This window comes from Elephantulus edwardii, unplaced genomic scaffold (assembly GCF_000299155.1).
Source record: "Elephantulus edwardii isolate Elephantulus edwardi_28Jun2011 unplaced genomic scaffold, EleEdw1.0 scaffold00049, whole genome shotgun sequence".
Classification (NCBI taxonomy): domain Eukaryota; kingdom Metazoa; phylum Chordata; class Mammalia; order Macroscelidea; family Macroscelididae; genus Elephantulus; species Elephantulus edwardii.
In genome coordinates, this window is record NW_006399799.1 from 15,729,677 (window position 1) to 15,747,757 (window position 18,081).

At 39.4% G+C, this 18,081-nt stretch overlaps 1 protein-coding gene across 1 annotated transcript in view; it reads left to right on the forward strand.

Moving 5' to 3' along the window:
* The window catches only part of LOC102868225 (coiled-coil domain-containing protein 30-like), a 102,645-nt gene that overhangs the window by 48,608 nt on the left and 35,956 nt on the right, over window positions 1-18,081 (forward strand). The window contains exon 8 of the mRNA XM_006886605.1: window positions 12,566-12,728. Coding sequence (XP_006886667.1) covers window positions 12,566-12,728 — 163 coding nt within the window. The remainder of the gene's footprint in view (window positions 1-12,565; window positions 12,729-18,081) is intronic.

The following is an 18,081-nucleotide window of genomic DNA, read 5'->3' on the forward strand; positions in this document are numbered from 1 at the left end:
TAGAGAAATGTTATCTCTCAGACTCTGGGCATGTTATCAGGAGGCACTAGAGAGGAAAACCCTCAGTAAAGTGGATTTGACACAGTACTGTAATAATGGGCTTAAACACAGAGGATATTGTGAGGTTAGTTCAGGCCTGTAGGGTAAGGTTTCAATCTGTTGTTTATAGGGTTGCTGTGAGGGTTTCATTCTTCTGTCCCTACAAAGATAACCTCAGTCACTCAACTTTTTTTGTATGTTACACTTACCAGCCTGTATTCTAATTGTTAATTTTCTCATTTGCCTTTCTCATTAGAGTAGATTCATTCAGGACAAAGATTATGTCTTCTTTGGGGCACAATAGATGCAGAAGTATCTTTTTTGTGTGTTTGCGATCTTTCATTGTATAACTTTTCTTGCAGGACTAGATTGCCTGTTTAAAATGGCACTCTGGGATTTGTTTTTCTAAATATATAAAATGATTGGCAAAAGATTCAGAGTAGAATAAAATTATTTTGTTATTTATCAGCTGATTTTCTTCAAAGGAATTCTAAGTACAGGCATCTTAACTGTTACCAATCTGCTGCCAGTAGTTCTTGTTGTCATATTTTTCCTCAAATTTTGATGATTATTGTTAAAATTCTTATGAATGGATCTTAAATTCTAGTTAGTTATGCTTCTCGTATATATGGAATCTAGGGTCATTCATACATATTTTAAGAAAAATACACTTTTAATCACTAAATAGATATGCATATGTTCATATATACAGTGTAGCTGAGAAATTTTCTTTTAGCTAAAACTAAAAACTAGCACAGTCTGTACATAGAATGTTGTTGCTCTTTGGTGCCATTGAGTTCACTAAGACTCATAGCAACCCTATGCAAATAACATGTTGTTGTTGTATGCCATCCAATTGGAAACTTCTCATAGCTGATCCTCCAATGGGTTTTCAGAGGCAGTAAATAAATTACACAGGAAGAGATTACCGGAGTTCTCCCACAGAGTATCTTGTGGATTCAAACTGTGTGCCTTTGGCTCAGCAGTGCAATTCCTTACCACTAGGCCACCAGAGTTCCCTAGGCAATAGCATAGACTCTATAAGTAACATCTATTTAAAATTGCCGCTGACATGACAGCAACTATGACCTCCACTAACTTCCCAAGAGGGGAAGGTCCCCATCAACAGTATCCACAGCTTGAAACGAATTGCCATGGGACCTGACATACCCGCAAACTCCCACTTATACTTCTGTCAATTCTGTTACCAACAGGCCTTCCCAGGACTCTCCCTACTCTACTACTGGGTCCACTAATCCATTGCAATGACTGGAGAGAACTCACAGACAATAAAATTCTAGCACTTAATAGGGGACTGACAAGTTACAATTTAGGTTAGAAGCAGGATATAATTCTTCAGGCAGGACAGTTTGTCAGACATGCTCATGGGCCCTCTGACCTTCAGTCTCATGGCTCTGGACCAGGATTACACAGCCCTTTTAGTTCTGCCAATTTAATTGTCATCTCCCCCTAGTCCTCCAGGAAGCCAAGGGAAAGGCCTTTGGCTCTGGCTGCATGGGCTGCAGTCTTTGCTCAGCTTTGTTTCAGAGCAGTCCATTTCTCCATCACCTCTGCTGTGGCTACTTCTCTGGTCTCACTCCCAGTCAGCCTTGTGCTGGAAGCTCTGGTCCAAAAATTGATGTACTGCACTCTCAGCCTCTTCTTTTTTCATGGTAGCAGATTTTTTCTGCCTCTGAACCTGCTCAATTTAAGTCTGGCAGGGTGGCAAATCCGAATAATCTACTTATTAATGGTCCACAAATTCTATTTGTATGTTTCTACCCAAAAGGAAATATTCACATTATTCTTCATTTATATTATTCCCAGCCATGTAAGGACTCTGATCACATAGTCTGTAAGGAGGTGCAGTGCTGACTCAAAGGTGGTGCCTCTAGCAGTTCAAATCCACCAGCAGCTCTTCTAGAGGAAGATAGGCAGTCACCTCCCATACTATTTACAGCCTCTGGAGGATGAGGTATTAGTTGGTTCTCACTTGATGTCAATGAGTGGAGTAGAGTTAAGCCAACCATGTAACAAAAATCAAAGTCAATGGCTAATAAGAAGCCATTTAACCCCTCAGAATAATGGATTTCTTTTAAATTTTATAATGAAATAAGAGCTAGAGTCAGAAATTCAAAAGGGCTGAACTCACTCAGCATTTCTTAAGCTGAAGCAATTGAAGAACAAATACATTCAAGCCTTGAATTGCAATACGTAAAGATGCTTTGGGCAAAATATTAAGTGATCCAAGAAGCATTAAAAGAAGATGGAAGGAGTATACAGTCACCATACGAAAAGGAATTGGCTGATACAGAAGAAATTTATGAAACAGTGTATGAGTAAGAGCCTGTCGTGATGAAGGAAGAAATTCAGGCTGCTCTGAAAGAATTGGCAAAAAGTAAAGCTCCAGAAATTGATAGCATATCAATTGACAGATCTCAACAAACAACACTGTCCTGGATGCACTAAGTTGTACCAAGAAATCTGGAGGACAACCACTTGGCCAACTAACTGACTGGAAGAGAACAATATTTTTTCCCATGCCAAAAAAAGGTGACCCATCAGAGTGCGGAAAGTATCGAACAGTATCATTAATATCACATGCAAGCAAGATTCTGCTGAAAATTATCCAAAAACGACAGGAGCAACACATCAACAGAGAACTTCCAGATGTGCAGGCTGGGTTTAGAAGAGGCCATGGTACTAGGGATATTATAGCTAATGTTAGATGGATCTTGGCTGAAAGCAGAGAATACCAGAAGAATGACTACCTGTGTTTCATTGACTATGCAAAGGCATTTGATGTGTGGATCACAACAAACTGTGACTAACTCTGAGAAGAATGGGAATCTCAAAACATTTGATTGTGCCTATGTGAAACCTATACTTGAACCAGGAGGCAGTCTTCAGAACAGAGCAAGAAACTGCATGGTTCAAAATCGAAAAGGGTATACACCAGGGATGTATTCTGTCTCTTTATCTTTTCAATCTATATGCAGAACAGATCTTCCGTGAGGCTGGGCCCTATGAGGAGAAATGTGGCATCAGCATTGGAGGAAGATTCATCAACAACCTATGTTATGCAGATGACACAACCTTGCTTGCTGAAACTGAAGAGGACCTGAAGTGCTTGCTGCAGAGGATCAAGGACTGCGACCTTCAATATGGATTGATGTTCAACATCAAGAAAACAAAGATTCTCACTACTGGGTCAATTGGCAGCATTATGGTAGATGGTGAAGAGATGAGATTGTTAACAGCTTTAGTTTGGTTGGCTCCACAATCAACACTCTTGGTAACAGCAGGCAGGAAATCAAGAGACAAACTGCACTGGAGAAATTCGGCTGTTAGGGACCTCTACAGAGAACTGAAGAGCAACAACATCAGTCTGGAGACTGAGATGTGGCTAATCCAGGCCATAGTCTTCACAATTGCTTGCTATGTATCAGAAAGATGGACTACAGATGAACTGTGGTTCTGGAGAAGAGTGTTGAATATACCATGGACTACCAGGAGAACAAAAAAGTTTGTCCTAGAGAGGATGAAACCAGGTTGCTCCTTGGAGGCAAGGATTGTGAGGCTTCATCTGACATACTTTGGGTATGTTTCTAGTCCTTGGAGAGGGACCATATCTGGAATGGTGGAGGGACAGAGAAAGAGAAGGAGACCATCTATGAGATGGATTGATAAAGTGACTTGTGTAATGGGGGTATGTGGGTCAGAGACAGTAGAGTTGGCACAGGACAGAGCAGGTTTCAGGGCTGTTGTACTAGGGGTGTTGTGAGTTCGAAGTGACTTGGCAGTATCTAACAACAACAGCAATTGGTTTGCATAAAAAATCCATATACACTGTGCTTTGTTCATGTACATTGCATTTCATATGATCACTGTCATGTACTATTGTATAAAATTAATCATCATTGATCTATGCCCACTATCACTCTATCTTTTCAAGTCTCCACTAGATCTGTCCTAATCCTCTCACCCCCACCCTCAGCCCAACAAACTCGATGACCTCATGATTTCCCCTGCTCCTACCCTCAGCCCCTCAATCCCCCTGCTCCCCTTCCTTTCACCCTTTGGACTTTTACTCACATCGTCCTAATTTGAAGCTCAACATCAAGAAAACAAGGATTCTCACCTCTCAGACTATTAGCAGCTCTATAATAAATGGTGAAGAAATTGAGGTTGTTAACAATTTCAGCTTGCTCGGTTCTATAACCAACACTCTTGGCACCAGCAGCCAGGAAATCAAAAGACAAATTGCATTGGGAAAATCTGCTATCAGGTACCTCTTCTGACTGGTGAAGCTCAATGATGTCAGTCTAGAAACTAAGATGCACCTGATACAGGCCATAGTCTTCACAATTATTTGCTATGCATCTGAGAGCTGTACAGTGACCAAAGATGACAGAAGAAGAATCGATGGCTTTTAGTTGTGGTACCTGGAGTAAAGTATTGAACATACCACGGGCTGCCAAGAGAACAAATAGTTCTGTCCTGGAGAGAGTGACACAAGGTTACTCCTTGGAGGCAACAGTTTTGAAGCTCTGTCTCACATACTTTAGTCATTCTATCAGGAGGGATCAGTCCTTGGAGAGGAACGTCATGTTTGGAAGGGTGGAGGGACAGCGCAAGAGAAGAAGACCCCAGCTGAAATGGATTGACGCAGTAACTGGGGTAATGAGGATAGATGTGTCAGAGTCAGTGAGATTGGCTCAGGAGAGAGCATCGTTCAGTGGTATTATGCATAGGATCACTATGAGTCAGAGTCGATTCAACAGCCCCTAACAACAACAACTAGCTATCCTCCAATATTTAAAGTACTGATCTTACACTGTATTTATCCTTATGAGACTGAGTTAGTTCACTCAGCATAATGCTCTCTGGCTTCTGTGAGGAGTCATTTTGAACACTCAGTCAATTGCACCACAGCATCACTCAGTAAACATTAAATGTATAAAAGATGACTGAGTAATGAATTCATGTTGAGAAATACTTATCTCATTCCCATTTGTGGGATGGCAGACTGTGCTCTTGGTATAACTAGATCCTAAATAAACTAGTAGAATACTTTTCAAAGCATTGCTCTTAAGGAAACAAGAGAAAGCCCCAGAGAAAACATGTAGTGAACTAAAATAAAAATTATGAATGGTAAACAAACTTCTAAGTCAAGCGGCAAATAATATCAGCACTGGGTTCCGGAGAGGCAGCCAGGTGCTTACCACAAAAGAAAGGATACCTGAGCCTCACACTCCTGTATTAAGCCAAGAAGCCCTGAAGGGGCTAAACTGCTCCCCAATAGGCAGCCCCTTGCTTCCCAAGTAAGAAAAACCAAAATATCCCTGGAGAAAAGCAATCTCAATATCAAGATTAATCATTCTCATTAATTACGTTGACTCAAGTATAAGCTTCTCATCAAAAATTGCCAAATAACACAAGGAATAAATAGAAACCAGCAGAAACAACAGATAGGTTTATAACTCCCAAGAACTTTAACAATTAGAATTAGCAAAACATACTATCAAATAACCTTGTGAAGTTTTTAAAGACATAAAATCAATGAATTAAAGTAAGGCTTATGGTCTAGTGGCAAGGAGCTGTGCTGCCTTCCCAAAGGCAAATAGTTAAAATCCACCATCTGCTGTGTGATTAACTGCTTCCAAAAACCCACGGGAGGGTCAACTATTGGTCACTTTCTACTCAGCAGCAACAAAGATTATCAGTAGCATTGTCAATTCTGTCCATCTTTGTAGAGATTTGCTGAGAAGTATGTAGAAGCAACTTTTAAGCTGTATATGTAGGAAAGTGAGATGTTGTTGTTGTTGTTATGTGCCGTCGAGTCGTTTCCGACTCATAGCGACCCTATGCACAACAGCCCTAAACCCGGCTCTATCCTGCGCCAACCGCACCGCCTCTGACACACCCATCCCGATTACCCCAGTCACCAAATCAATCCATCTCATAGAGGGTCTTCCCCTCCTGCGCTGTCCCTCCACCCTCCCAAGCATGATGTCCCTCTCCAAGGACCCGTCCCTCCTGGCAACATGTCCAAAGTATGTCAGACGAAGCCCCAGAATCCTTGCCTCCAAGAAGTAGCTTGGTTTAATTCTCTCCAAGATGAATCTGTTTGTTTTCCTGGCAGTCCATGGTACATTAAGTACCCTTCTCCAGCACCACAGCTCAAAAGCATCCACTCTCCTTCTGTCCTCCCTAGTCATTGTCCAACTCTCTGATGCATAACAAGCGATTGCAAATACCATGACCTGTATCAGGCGCACCTTAGTCTCCAGAGAGACACTGTTGCTCCTGAGTACCTTTGAGAGGTCCCTAACAGCAGTGAGATAGCTTCTGAAATTTTCTTTCTTTTTTTCTTTTTATGCAATAAGGAACTAGTTTTTGAAACCTGAAGGAAAACAAACTTAACTTAGGTATTTCAGGTGTAACATATTAATGGTCATCTTTGTTGTTGTTGCTGTTAGGTGCTGATGTAATTGATTGGTTTAACATTTGAAAATAAATTCATTTTCTTTACATTCTTATAATGAGCTTCATTTTGCTCATAGGAACCCCATGCAGTATGCCCCAAAACAGTCTGCTGCCCAGTCCTGTATCATCATCGTGATTGAGATCAGACCTTTGGGATCTGTACCATTTACATTGACTGATTTAAGAAGCAGGTCACCAATCTTTGTTCCTATTCCATTTTATTCTGAACACTCTGCTGAAATCTGATCAGTATCACATCTGCTTGCAAATCTTCCATAACATGGGTAATGGCTGTGTTGGCCATTTGTTGGCCAGAAATCAACACAGGTCTCCTTGTCTGTTGAAAACAATGAAGGACCCAGAGCATTCACTGGTGAAGTTCAAATACTATAACCTTCATTACAGAGTATGCTTCATAAAGAAAACAGGAATCTTCACAACTGAACATGAAGTAAATAACATCATGATAAAATAAGATTGAAGTTATCAAATATTTTTTCATTTTATTTGGATCCACAATAAATGTCCATGGAAGCAACAATCAAGAAACCAAACAATATATTGCAATGAACAGATGTATTACAAAGGACGTATGTACGTGAAAGACTGGAAAAGAATTTATGTCTTTGAATCACGGTATTGGCAAAAGAATGTGGAGTATACCATGGACTCAAAAACAAATAAATTGGTCTTTGAGAAAGTGAAGCCAAAATACCCCTCAGAAGTGAGAATAGCTTTCTAATTTTCAGTGTTGTACGTTTAACATTCCTTGTTAATACTTTGTGTATTTCTGTATCCTGGTAAGTTTTTAAATGATGTCCTCAGTTGTATTGGTTTGGGTTCATTGTCTGTCGTTGTTGGCTCTCAATGCCAAGAGCTCCCTTTAGAATTTCTTGTCCAATTGGTCTAGTTTTCACAAATTCCCTTAGTTTCTGTTTATCTGGAAATGTCCTAATTTCATCTTCATATTTGACAGATGGTTCTGTTGGGGACAGGGTTCATGGTTGGCAGTTTTTTACTTTCAGAGTTTTATCTGTTTTATCTTATTGCCTTCTTGCCTGCATGCTTCTATTGAGAAACGGATCTTAATCTTACTGCTTCCCCTTTGGTTGTTTGTTTGTTTAAATTTATTTTTTGTGTGTACCGTCGAATCAGATCTGACTGGTACAGGAGGAGATTGCTCCTCCTTCTCGAGCAGAGCATCTGGTGGAATCGAACCACATAACTCTGGGATTGCAGTGCAGCTTCTTGCCACTACGCTACCAGAGCTCCACTGCTTCCCCTTTGTAAGTGAATCTTCCTTTTGAGTTGCTTACAGTGTTCTTTCTTTGTCTAATTTTGGAAAATTTTATTATGTCTTGGTGTTTTCCTTTCAGGATCTCTCCCATTGAGGTTTGCTTACCTTCTTTAATTTTCTTGTTTTTCATAATGTTTTGTAAATTTTTAAGCAGCAAATCTTAAATTATTTCCTCTGTGTTTTTTCTGTTGTTCTGTTGCTTCCTAGTCTGGGATTCCAATCACACATAAGTTATTCTTTTTGAGGTTATCCCACACACTTCTTTGGCTTTCTTACTATTTCCCCCTTTTTTCTGATTGATCTTCTAACAGATTAGAATTGAGGAGTTTGTCCTCCAGTGTTCTAATTCTGTGTTCCATTTCCACAGTTCTGCTATTTGGTCCTTCTAATGTAATGACATACTTTGGACATGTTGCAAGGAGGGACCAGTCCTTGGAGAGAGACATCATGCTTGGGAGGGTGGAGGGACAACTCAAGAAAGGAAGACCTTCAATCAGGTGGATTGATTCAGTGACTGGGGTAATGGGGATGGACGTGTCAGAGACAACAAGATTGGCAAGGCATAGAGCAGGGTTTAGGGCTGTTGTACATAGGGTCACTACAACAACACATAACAACAATATTATTTATTTCTGCCCTTTTTATCTAAATATTCAGAGTTTCACTTTGCTGATTTTTTTATTGCCTCTAATTCTCTATTTGTTTCTATCTCTTTGATCTTGCACAGTTATTTTCATTCTTCTATGTTTTCTGTGTTTTTTTCTCAATCAGTAAAAGGCACTTAGGTAACATTCTATTTTATTCCTTTTCAGGAAGTTCCAATAGAGACTTTCTTCCTCTGAAATATTTTCTTGTCTGTATTTTGGTCACTTACTTGTCCCTGGTTATTCTGGGTTGTTTCAGTGGCTGTTCTGATTTTGGTTTGGGGGTTTGATAATCTGGGGTTTTGTTCGTGGTGCTGGTGACTGGTTGGTTTGAGGGTATCTCTTGCTTTCTAGATATTGTAGAATTGTTGTCTTTCTAGGTTAAATCTGACCTAGAAGTGTCTGTCAAGGAGTAGGACACCAAACCTCTGACAGAGTGTTCTACTGGTCTGGATTGTTGTTGTTGTTCTATGCTGTCAAGTCAGAACCAACTCATAGATGATTCTTCAGAAGATTTTCATAGGCAGTAAATCACATGGGAGGAAATGGCCCATCCTTCTCCCATGACTGGTCTCAGAGGAGCCTCAAATAGTCCACCATGGCTAAGGATCATGCTTTTGCCATTCTAGGGAGTGAGTATTAGGGAAATAGACAGTCAGATATGACTATCATAAAGTGATAATCACTGCTGACCTGAAATCCCCAAGGATTGAGCCCTTAGTGAAAATCAATCACAGAAGACTCTGTGGATCACAATGATCTGATCTAAATCATGGGGGTAATATAGGACTGGGGAGTTGTTTGTTGTGTACGGGTCACTATGAGTGAAGAGTAGCTCACAAAAACAATGTATTGTTGGTGTTGCTGGTGTTGTATACTGTAGAGTCAGAACAGACCCATAGCTGATCTTCCAGCAGATTTTTCAGACCATTAATCGCATAGAATAAGTATTGCCCATCCTTCTGCCATAGAGCAGCTGGTAGCCTTGAACCACGTCGTGCCTTTGGGATTGCAGCACAGCTTCTTGACAAGAGTAGTAGCTCCCAAAAAGAGTAGCTCACAACAACAATGTAGAGAGTATTAATTGATTTTCAAACATTAAACCAACTACATGGAATTTATTCCATGGGATACAGAATTTAACATTTTAACATCAATCACGGTGTAATATCCTCTTTTATATTATTGGATTTGATTTACTAATTTTTTTTTCTTTTCAATTAAAAAAAACAACAAAAAATTCAACTTGGGTTATAAACTTATGCCAATACTAAAATGGAGTTATGTGGCCACTATTAGACTGCTTTAATTATACACACCAAGTACCTCTACTTTTAAGCTTTAATGCACTGGTTATACTGGTTTGTTAGTTTTTTTATTATTCAAAGTGTGTGTGTGTATGTATATAATATAGGACTTAATTTCTTACATATTTACCATTGCTGTTTTAATTTTGCCTTTTCAGGTTTTGACGGCTGTTTACAGCTCTTAAATTCTACTGATACACACGCTTTTAAGTGTTTTTGTTTCAGCACATTCCAATTGCACGGTCTATCTCCTAGTCTGACTTCTTAATTAGAAACTGAAAATGAAGCTAAAAAAGAGCAGACAGTAATAGCAGAGAATTTCTCACGTGTAGTCTATTAAATAAAATAGAAATGAAAAGGAGTGAAGGTGCAGGATTGGGGTAAGGGATGGTTGAAGGTAAATTCCAAGTCTTTCGAGAGCTCTTAGTGATACCCAGAAACATAAGAACTAGGTGCCCAGGATTAAAGCACTTTATTTCCCAATGACAGAAAATTGAGATTAAAGACTTGAGAGCTTTATATTCTCCTAAAAATCTAGATTTCTGGAATCCCTGACATGATCCACCCAGGCCATTGCCTTGTGGTGATCTTCTGAACTTTGAGCCTTGAGCAGACTGGTCTCCTGTATGTCACTTTTCTTTTTTTTTTCTTTTTTTAAAATTTTTTTATTAATTATAATAAAAGTTTACAGAGACTTTGGATTTCCATTCATTCATTGTTGCACTTTTCTCCCTACCCATTCCCCCACCCCAATTCGCTCTTCTCTTTGAAAAGTAAAATTCTTTCCTTTTTATGCAATCCCTCCCCCGAAGTCCACTCTACTGTGCAGTCTTTGTTCTGGACTCATGTTATGGCAATAATACCCTATCACATATCCCTTTTAAAGTCACTTTTAAGTCAAACAATAGTCAAAGTCATGCTAAATATTAAAGACTGTTTGCCCTGGGAATTATGCTATTTTGAGGAATTATCTGTTGTTAGTACATGCTCTTGAATCAGCTCCAACTCACAGTGATCCTAAGTGCAGCAGAACGAACGCCTGCCTATCCTGCAACATCTTCACAACCTCTGCTGTGCTTAAGCCCGTTGATTCAGTTACTGTGTCACAGAGGATCTTTCTCTCCTTTGCTGATGTTCCACTTTTCCAGGCATGATGTCCTCTTCCAGGTACTGGCCCCTCCTGACAACATGCCCAAAGTTTGTGAGGTGAAGTGTCACCGTCTTTGCCTCTAAGGAACATCCCAGCTGCACATCTTCCAAGACAGATTTGTTCATTCTTTCAGTTTTCCGTGGATATGCAGTACTCTTCTCCAACATCACAGTTTAAAGACATCCATTTTTCTGTCTTTTTCATTGTCCAACTTTCAGATACATAAGAAAAAGTTGAAAATATCATTGTTTGGGTCAGGGGCACCTTGAAATGGCATCTCTGCTCTTTAATATTTTGAAGAGGTCCTTGGAAACAGATGTGTCCAATACGGTAAATAATTTTCTCTATTGACTGCTTTTCCAAAGATTTTGAGTGTGGATGCAAGTAAAATGAAATCACTGACAACTTCAATGTCTTACCTGCAGTGAATTTTAAGAAACATAAACTCCAGGGTCTGATTGGAAATTGTATTTTAGGGTATGCTGTTATTTTATAAATGTCTGTCCCCCAAACATTTTTATAGCAATGTCAGCAAGATGAGATATAAGAATCTTTAGGAAATCACTCATCTTTGAAACATTATTGACTGCCTAGGCAAAATGTTATCCCAATTTGTAAATTAGACCTTAAATAAACTTCTATGAATTTCTGTTATCAACTTAATATAAATTTTTGTTTTAAGAGAAAGCAACCTTATTTTTCCTAAATAAGTATCTCAGTGCCTTAGCATGTGGGTGAGAACTTTGCCCACCAGTGCTATTTCACCATAATTCCCATCTTCTTCTGCACAAATTGCTTTCCAGATTATTTAGTCTGAAATACACAGAAATTCCTTCCACAAACTGTCATCAGATGATATCCTCATTGAAGAAACAAACTATTTATTTCTATTTTGGAAAAAATATGTTTCCTCAGCAAATATAAGTTCCTTTATTAATGAACAATAGCAGTATTAACATATGCATATTAGTATCAATATTATTTTATAACTAACAACCTTGTATTAGACTAAGGTATTAAATTTGTAGGGCAGTGAAGAAGAGTAGAAAAATAGGAGATTCAGAATTTGAATCCTATCTCTGTGACAATGAACGAGTTAATGAAACCTCTCCCTGACACAGCTTCCTCATCTGTAAAATAAGAAGAGTGAAAACTGTCTCCCAGGAGTTTCACTGTGTTGGTCTGTTTAACTATAAATAAATTGAACAACAATTTCCTTTGGTAGTTAGGGTTCATTGTAGAGAGGGTGAAACTAGGCTGCTCCTTGGAGGCAAGGATTTTGAAGCTCTATCTGACATACTTTGGACATGTTGCAAGGAGAGACCAGTCCTTGGAGATGGACGTCATGCTTGTAAAGGTGGAGGAACAGTGCAAGAGAGGAAGACCCTCGTGAGATGGATTGACTCAGGGGCTGGAGTAATGAGGGTAGGTGTGTCAGAGACAATAAGATTGGTACAGGAGAGAACAGAGTTTAAGGCTGTTGTACATAGGGTCCCTATGAGTCACAGGAGACTTGACAGCACCTAACAACAACAACAGTTAGAAAAATACAACAAACTAAAACAATTAGGTCTAAAACTTTGATTTGTAAAGCTTTTACAATTTGTGCTCTGATTTAATGTCTATTCATTGCCCACAGAACACTCCTAGATCAGAATATAAATGAACTACAAAGGCAAATAGGAATCTTACTGGATAAAGAGAACCGACTGGAAGTGACCAATTCACAGCAACAACTCAAAATTCAAGAACAAGAAACCTTATTAAAACAACTGGAAGATGTGAAAAGGAAATCTGATGAGGTAAAAAGGGAGATAATGCTTCTCAGTTTTCCAATTGCCTGAGTTCTAGCTAATACCACCCACTTTCATTAAGTCCGTATGACTCTGTGACCCTTCCTCGGCTCTGGTGGCCTAGTGGAAAGAAGCTGTACTGCAGTCCCAAAACCCTATTCAGCCGTACTGAGGGAGAAGGATGCCGTTTCCTCCTGTGTCATTTACTGCCTCTGAAAACCTCTGCAGGGTCAGCTTTGGGTTAGTTCTGACTTGATGGCACACAACAACAACAACAAATATTTACTAGAGGAGACAGCCCATCTTTCTCCTGAGGAGTGGCTTGGTGGATTTGAACTGCTGGCCTTTAGGTTAACAACCCATTACCTTATGTCACAATACACCAGGACTCAGAATGGCTAGTTATTCTTTAATGCCTAGTACTTAGCGCATTATTTCATGGTTCAGTGAGGTAAATTTAAGATGAAATCTACTCTATGTATGTCAAGCAATAAGTAAACAATAACAGGAAGTGAGATGATTGCAAAACAATTTAGAGGACTGGGTGTTTGCTGTGTACAGTCAAGTCGGCACTGAGCCATAGCTGACCTTTCAGGAGCAGTAGATCACATGAGAGGAAATTGCCCATCTTTCTCCTGTGGAGCAGCTGGTGGATTGGCTTTGGTTTGGCAGCTCAATTCCTTGTACATAGGGTTGCTATGAGTCGCAAGCAGCTCAATAGCACATAACAACAACAAACTGCTAGTGCTCTGCTGACCTACAGGTAAGAAACTACTTTGCAATCCCAAAGGCATGCAGTTTGAATCCACTAGCAGCAGTTCTTCAGGAGAAGAATGGACAGTCTCCTCCCATGTGATTAACTGCCTCTGAAAACCCACTGGAAGGTCAGCTACAGTTCGGTTCCAATTGCACGGCAAACAACTAGACACCAGAGCTTCCTAGTGAGCTAGAGGGAGTAGAAAGTCAGAAAAAAACCTGTTGCTGATTTTCATAAAATCTCCTTCAGGCAAAGTGAGATTTTCAGGCACTCTCCCTTAAGTTCCGACAAATATTTCTTCTGCTGATTACCTGTTTGTCTATGCATTAGTGCCAGAGGAGAGTAGTGGCTTTTCCTTCTCCTTTGCTACTCCGAGAGTGGGTGGTGTTCTGCTGCTACGGAATGATTGGACACTTAAGGCCACTCAGGGGAGCCTCAAAAGAAAGCCATTGGCCTGGACTGGGGGAAGGGAGCTTGGCCCAACAGCAACTGAAAGGCATTTACAATGCTTTCCAAATAATGTTCAAGTGGTTCTCATTTTCAGAAGTTCAACTAGTTGCTGTAAGTTGTAGTCAACTCAGTAGTATCTAACAACAAACTAGAATCCTACTGACAAGGGAGCCTGTGTAATTTCTTTTTCACACTTTCAATCTCGCACGATAGAGGAAGGCTTAAAATTTGGGGATCCTGCTGTGTGCCAGCATACTCCACTTTGGATATTCATCATGATCCAAACCTTTTATCCACATTTAACCTTCGAAACAAGAGTTTCCAAAGATTAAACATGTATAAAAGGTCTGAATGATGATGAGTACCCAAAGTTCAGGATAGGGCAGGGCTCAGAGCTTTTGAGGCAGGGTTCAGTTGCTATGTGTCGCAGAAGACTCGACAGTACATAACAACAATAAACAAGAGTAGTTTTCAATTGGGTTTCTGAGGCTGTAAACCACTTAGGAGGAGGTTGCCCTTCTTTCTCCATTGATGTTGCTGATGGATCAAACCACCAGAGGTGTGGCCTTTAGGTTAGCAGAGATGGCCTAAGCACTATGCCACCAGAGGGAGCTCAAATTATCTCAAAGGAACAGCAGACTTATGAATATGGAAAGGACATAAGGCTTTTCCTCCAGAATTGATAGAAAGGAACGTCTTCCCCTAGAGTCGGTACTCTGGATTCATAACGCTGGCCTCCTAAACTTCTGGTGGCTCAGTAAGTAAGGAATTGTGCTGCCAGCCAAAATTCAGGTGGTTCAAATCCATGGCTGCTCCATGCAAGAAAGATGGGCAGTCTCCTCTTGTGTGATTTACTGCCTCTGGAAACCCACTGGATGGTCAGCTATGAGTTGGTTCCAACTTGAGAGTACACAACAGCATCAATACCACTATGAGCTCACTATGACTCATATAATATGGTATTGATTCTTACTACTTTAACCTCAGTCCACACCCATAGACTGTCTTTTAAAAACATAATTTATAAGGTTAATAACAATCATAAAACAACATATTTTGCCAATAAGTTATTAGTATGAGAAAACATTCCCATTTCTATTTCTTGATTCCTTTTCATGTATTCTGGCTATTACAAAAAGAATATAATATGTTACTCATTAGTTGAAATGTGTGCATTATCTGTTAGGACAGTGCTCTAAGGTGTTGCCACCTAGCTGGTATTATAACTGAGTCTTCAAAAGGTTGTTCCATTGCTTTCTAAGGTTAGGTTTCTGGATGAGAGATGCACATGAATCTCATTGTCTTATGCTGGGTTCTCTAGAGACAAAACCAGTGAACTGTATAACTTGATCTGTAGAGCAATTTCTATCAAGGAAATTATTCATTATAATTGTGGAGCTGGCAAACTCCAAATATATCAAGCAGTAGGGTGACATATGGTAGCAGAGGCTATGAACCCCAAATCTGCAGGTCAGATGCAGAGTACTGACTCATGTCCTAGGCACTAAAGGTCAGATGATATGGTGAATATTGGTGCAAATGCAGGCTAGAGCAAGAGCCTCTGGCAGAACATGCGTAGTTATTGGATATAGGCTGCACTCCAAAGGAAATTCCCATTTCAACTGATTGACTACTCAAATCATGCAATTATCTTCCACACCACTGATAATTATTATTTATTCAGTTTAACCCATAATTTCAACAATCACTCATCAATAGGAACCATTACTTTATTTTTCTTACTATAAAATCATCATGACATATAAAATGGAAAAATGAATTTAGAAAAGTTACCAGAAGCCAATCACTGCAAAATCATTACAAACAGAGAAAGCAAACTCATTGCTAAAATTATTGTCTATTCAACTAGGACAAATTGTACTCTCCATGATGAGAGGGATCCTAGATAACAAACCTTAATAGGTTGCTAGCTGTTTCTCCCACAGGACAGTTACTCAGTACTGACCTTTGCTTTTGGCAAGTTGAATGGATTAACCTTACCGATTTCTTGTACAATAGATGCTTCTGCCACCATGCTCTTTATATTTGAGCCCACTGACAAAGCAAACTGATGATAGAAAAAGAGGCTAAGTCACATATACAGAATATATTCATTTGTTTCGACCCGTTTACTGGTGTTAATTGTACTGTGTTGTTGCTTTCTGTTGAGTCAAGCACGACTCATAGTGACCCTGTGAACAAAAGGCCTGAAGCCTTTCTATAACTGTCATCATTTATCAAAGTTCATATAGTTAGTAATTTTAAAAACCCTCCAGAGACACAAATTTCTATACTCTAGGTCTGTGTTGTCAAATACAGTGGTTACTAGCCACATGTGTCTTATTTCAATTTTAAATAAAATTTAACATTAATTTTTTTCAGTGAAAAGGTGCAACCAGGGTGTTCCTTGAAGGAAGGATGGTAAAGCAACCTCTCTCACACTTAGGACATGTTGCTTAGAGAGGCTTTTCCTTGGAAAGGGACATAATGCTTGGAAAGGTGGAGGGTCAGCAAAAGAAAGGAAGATCCCCGATGAAATGGATTGGCATGGTAACTGCAGCAGTGGGTTCAAGTGTGTCAGAAACTGTGAGGACGGCACAGGATAGGACAAGATTCAGATCTGATGTTCACAAGGTCGCTATAAATCATACTCATATCAATAGCATCCAACAACAACAACTAGTAGTAAGGAGCTGTGCTGCAAATGTAAAGGCAGACAGTTTGACACACCAGCTGCTCCATGAGAGAAAGATGGGCAATCCCCTCCTGTCCTATTTACAGCTTCTTAAAACCCACTGGAGGATCAGCTGTGAGTCGGTTCTCAACAACACATAATAGATAAGTTATATTTCAAGAGCTTAACAGACACATATGTCTACTGGAGACCACATTAGAGAGTACAGAGAAAGAATATTTCCCTCTTGTAGGAAATTCTGTGGGACAGCATTTCTATTCTAGGACCCTTTCTCAGACACTTGTCCTGTAGTTTTATTCTTTCTAAATCCTTAGTCATCTGGCCTAACCATTCAGACACTAGACAGTCTCTTAGAAGGTAAAATGTGTCAAGAAAGTCAGTACATGGTGTACAAACCACAAGATGGTTAACCTCCTTGAATAACAGAAGGACTTGCTTATGCTGATGCAGGGCTCTGTAGAATTTGAAGGCACAGGGCACCCAAAGTCTTCAGAACCTTTCCAATGTCCTTACTCCTAATTCTCAAGTTTCTGTGCATTGTTTACCAAACCCCTGTCTTTTTTATAAGAGATGTAGTAAGAGTGTGATTCAACTATAATTCTGAAATATACTTCATAAAATTTGGAATTTGGGCTTTTTTGATACAAATGTTTACTAGCTGAAATAAAGAAGAGGTTCATTTAGGCTACTCATAGAAGCTTCCTGGATCTCTGATTGTGCTTGTTCTGATAATTAAATCCTTATAAGCATATTGGTTATGTTCTCCATTTAAGTGTATTAACAGGGTCAGATGTAACCACCTCAAACCACAGTCCTTACCGTTCTCAACATTATTGTTAGATTCTTTGTACCAGTCACTTGGCCTATCAAGTACTTCACCACAAGCAAATTTATGTAATAATTTTATCATTTATTTTGTCATAGATTACCAGTACTAGTGACAAGATTACACTGTCAACTAACCAGGCAACTAATACAAAATTCTAACATATATATTATATATAGGGTAGTATAGTATATATTATTATACAAGATAGGGATAGAGAGAGAGAGAGATGTTTGGAAGCAGGAGTGGCATCCACTTCCTGAACAACTTGCCTCCAGAAACTCTCTTAATTTTGATAAGTGTCAATAGTTGAAGAGGGGCTTCAGGCCTTTTGTTCAAAGGCAATCAACAACTATATATGTATTTATAGTTATAGTTGTTATAGTTATAGTTTTATAGTTCTAGTTCTAGTTATGGTTATAGTTATAGTTTTATAGTTATAGTTATATAGTTAGTGTTATAGTTATAGTTATAGTCATAATCATATTGGTGCTGTTGCATACCATAGAGTCAGAACCAACTCCAGCAGGTTTTCTGGGAAGTTAATCACAGGGGAGGAGATGGCCCATCCTTCTCCCAATATATATGTAGTATAAGTATATAAGTCTGTCTTGGAGAGGGTGAAACCAACTTT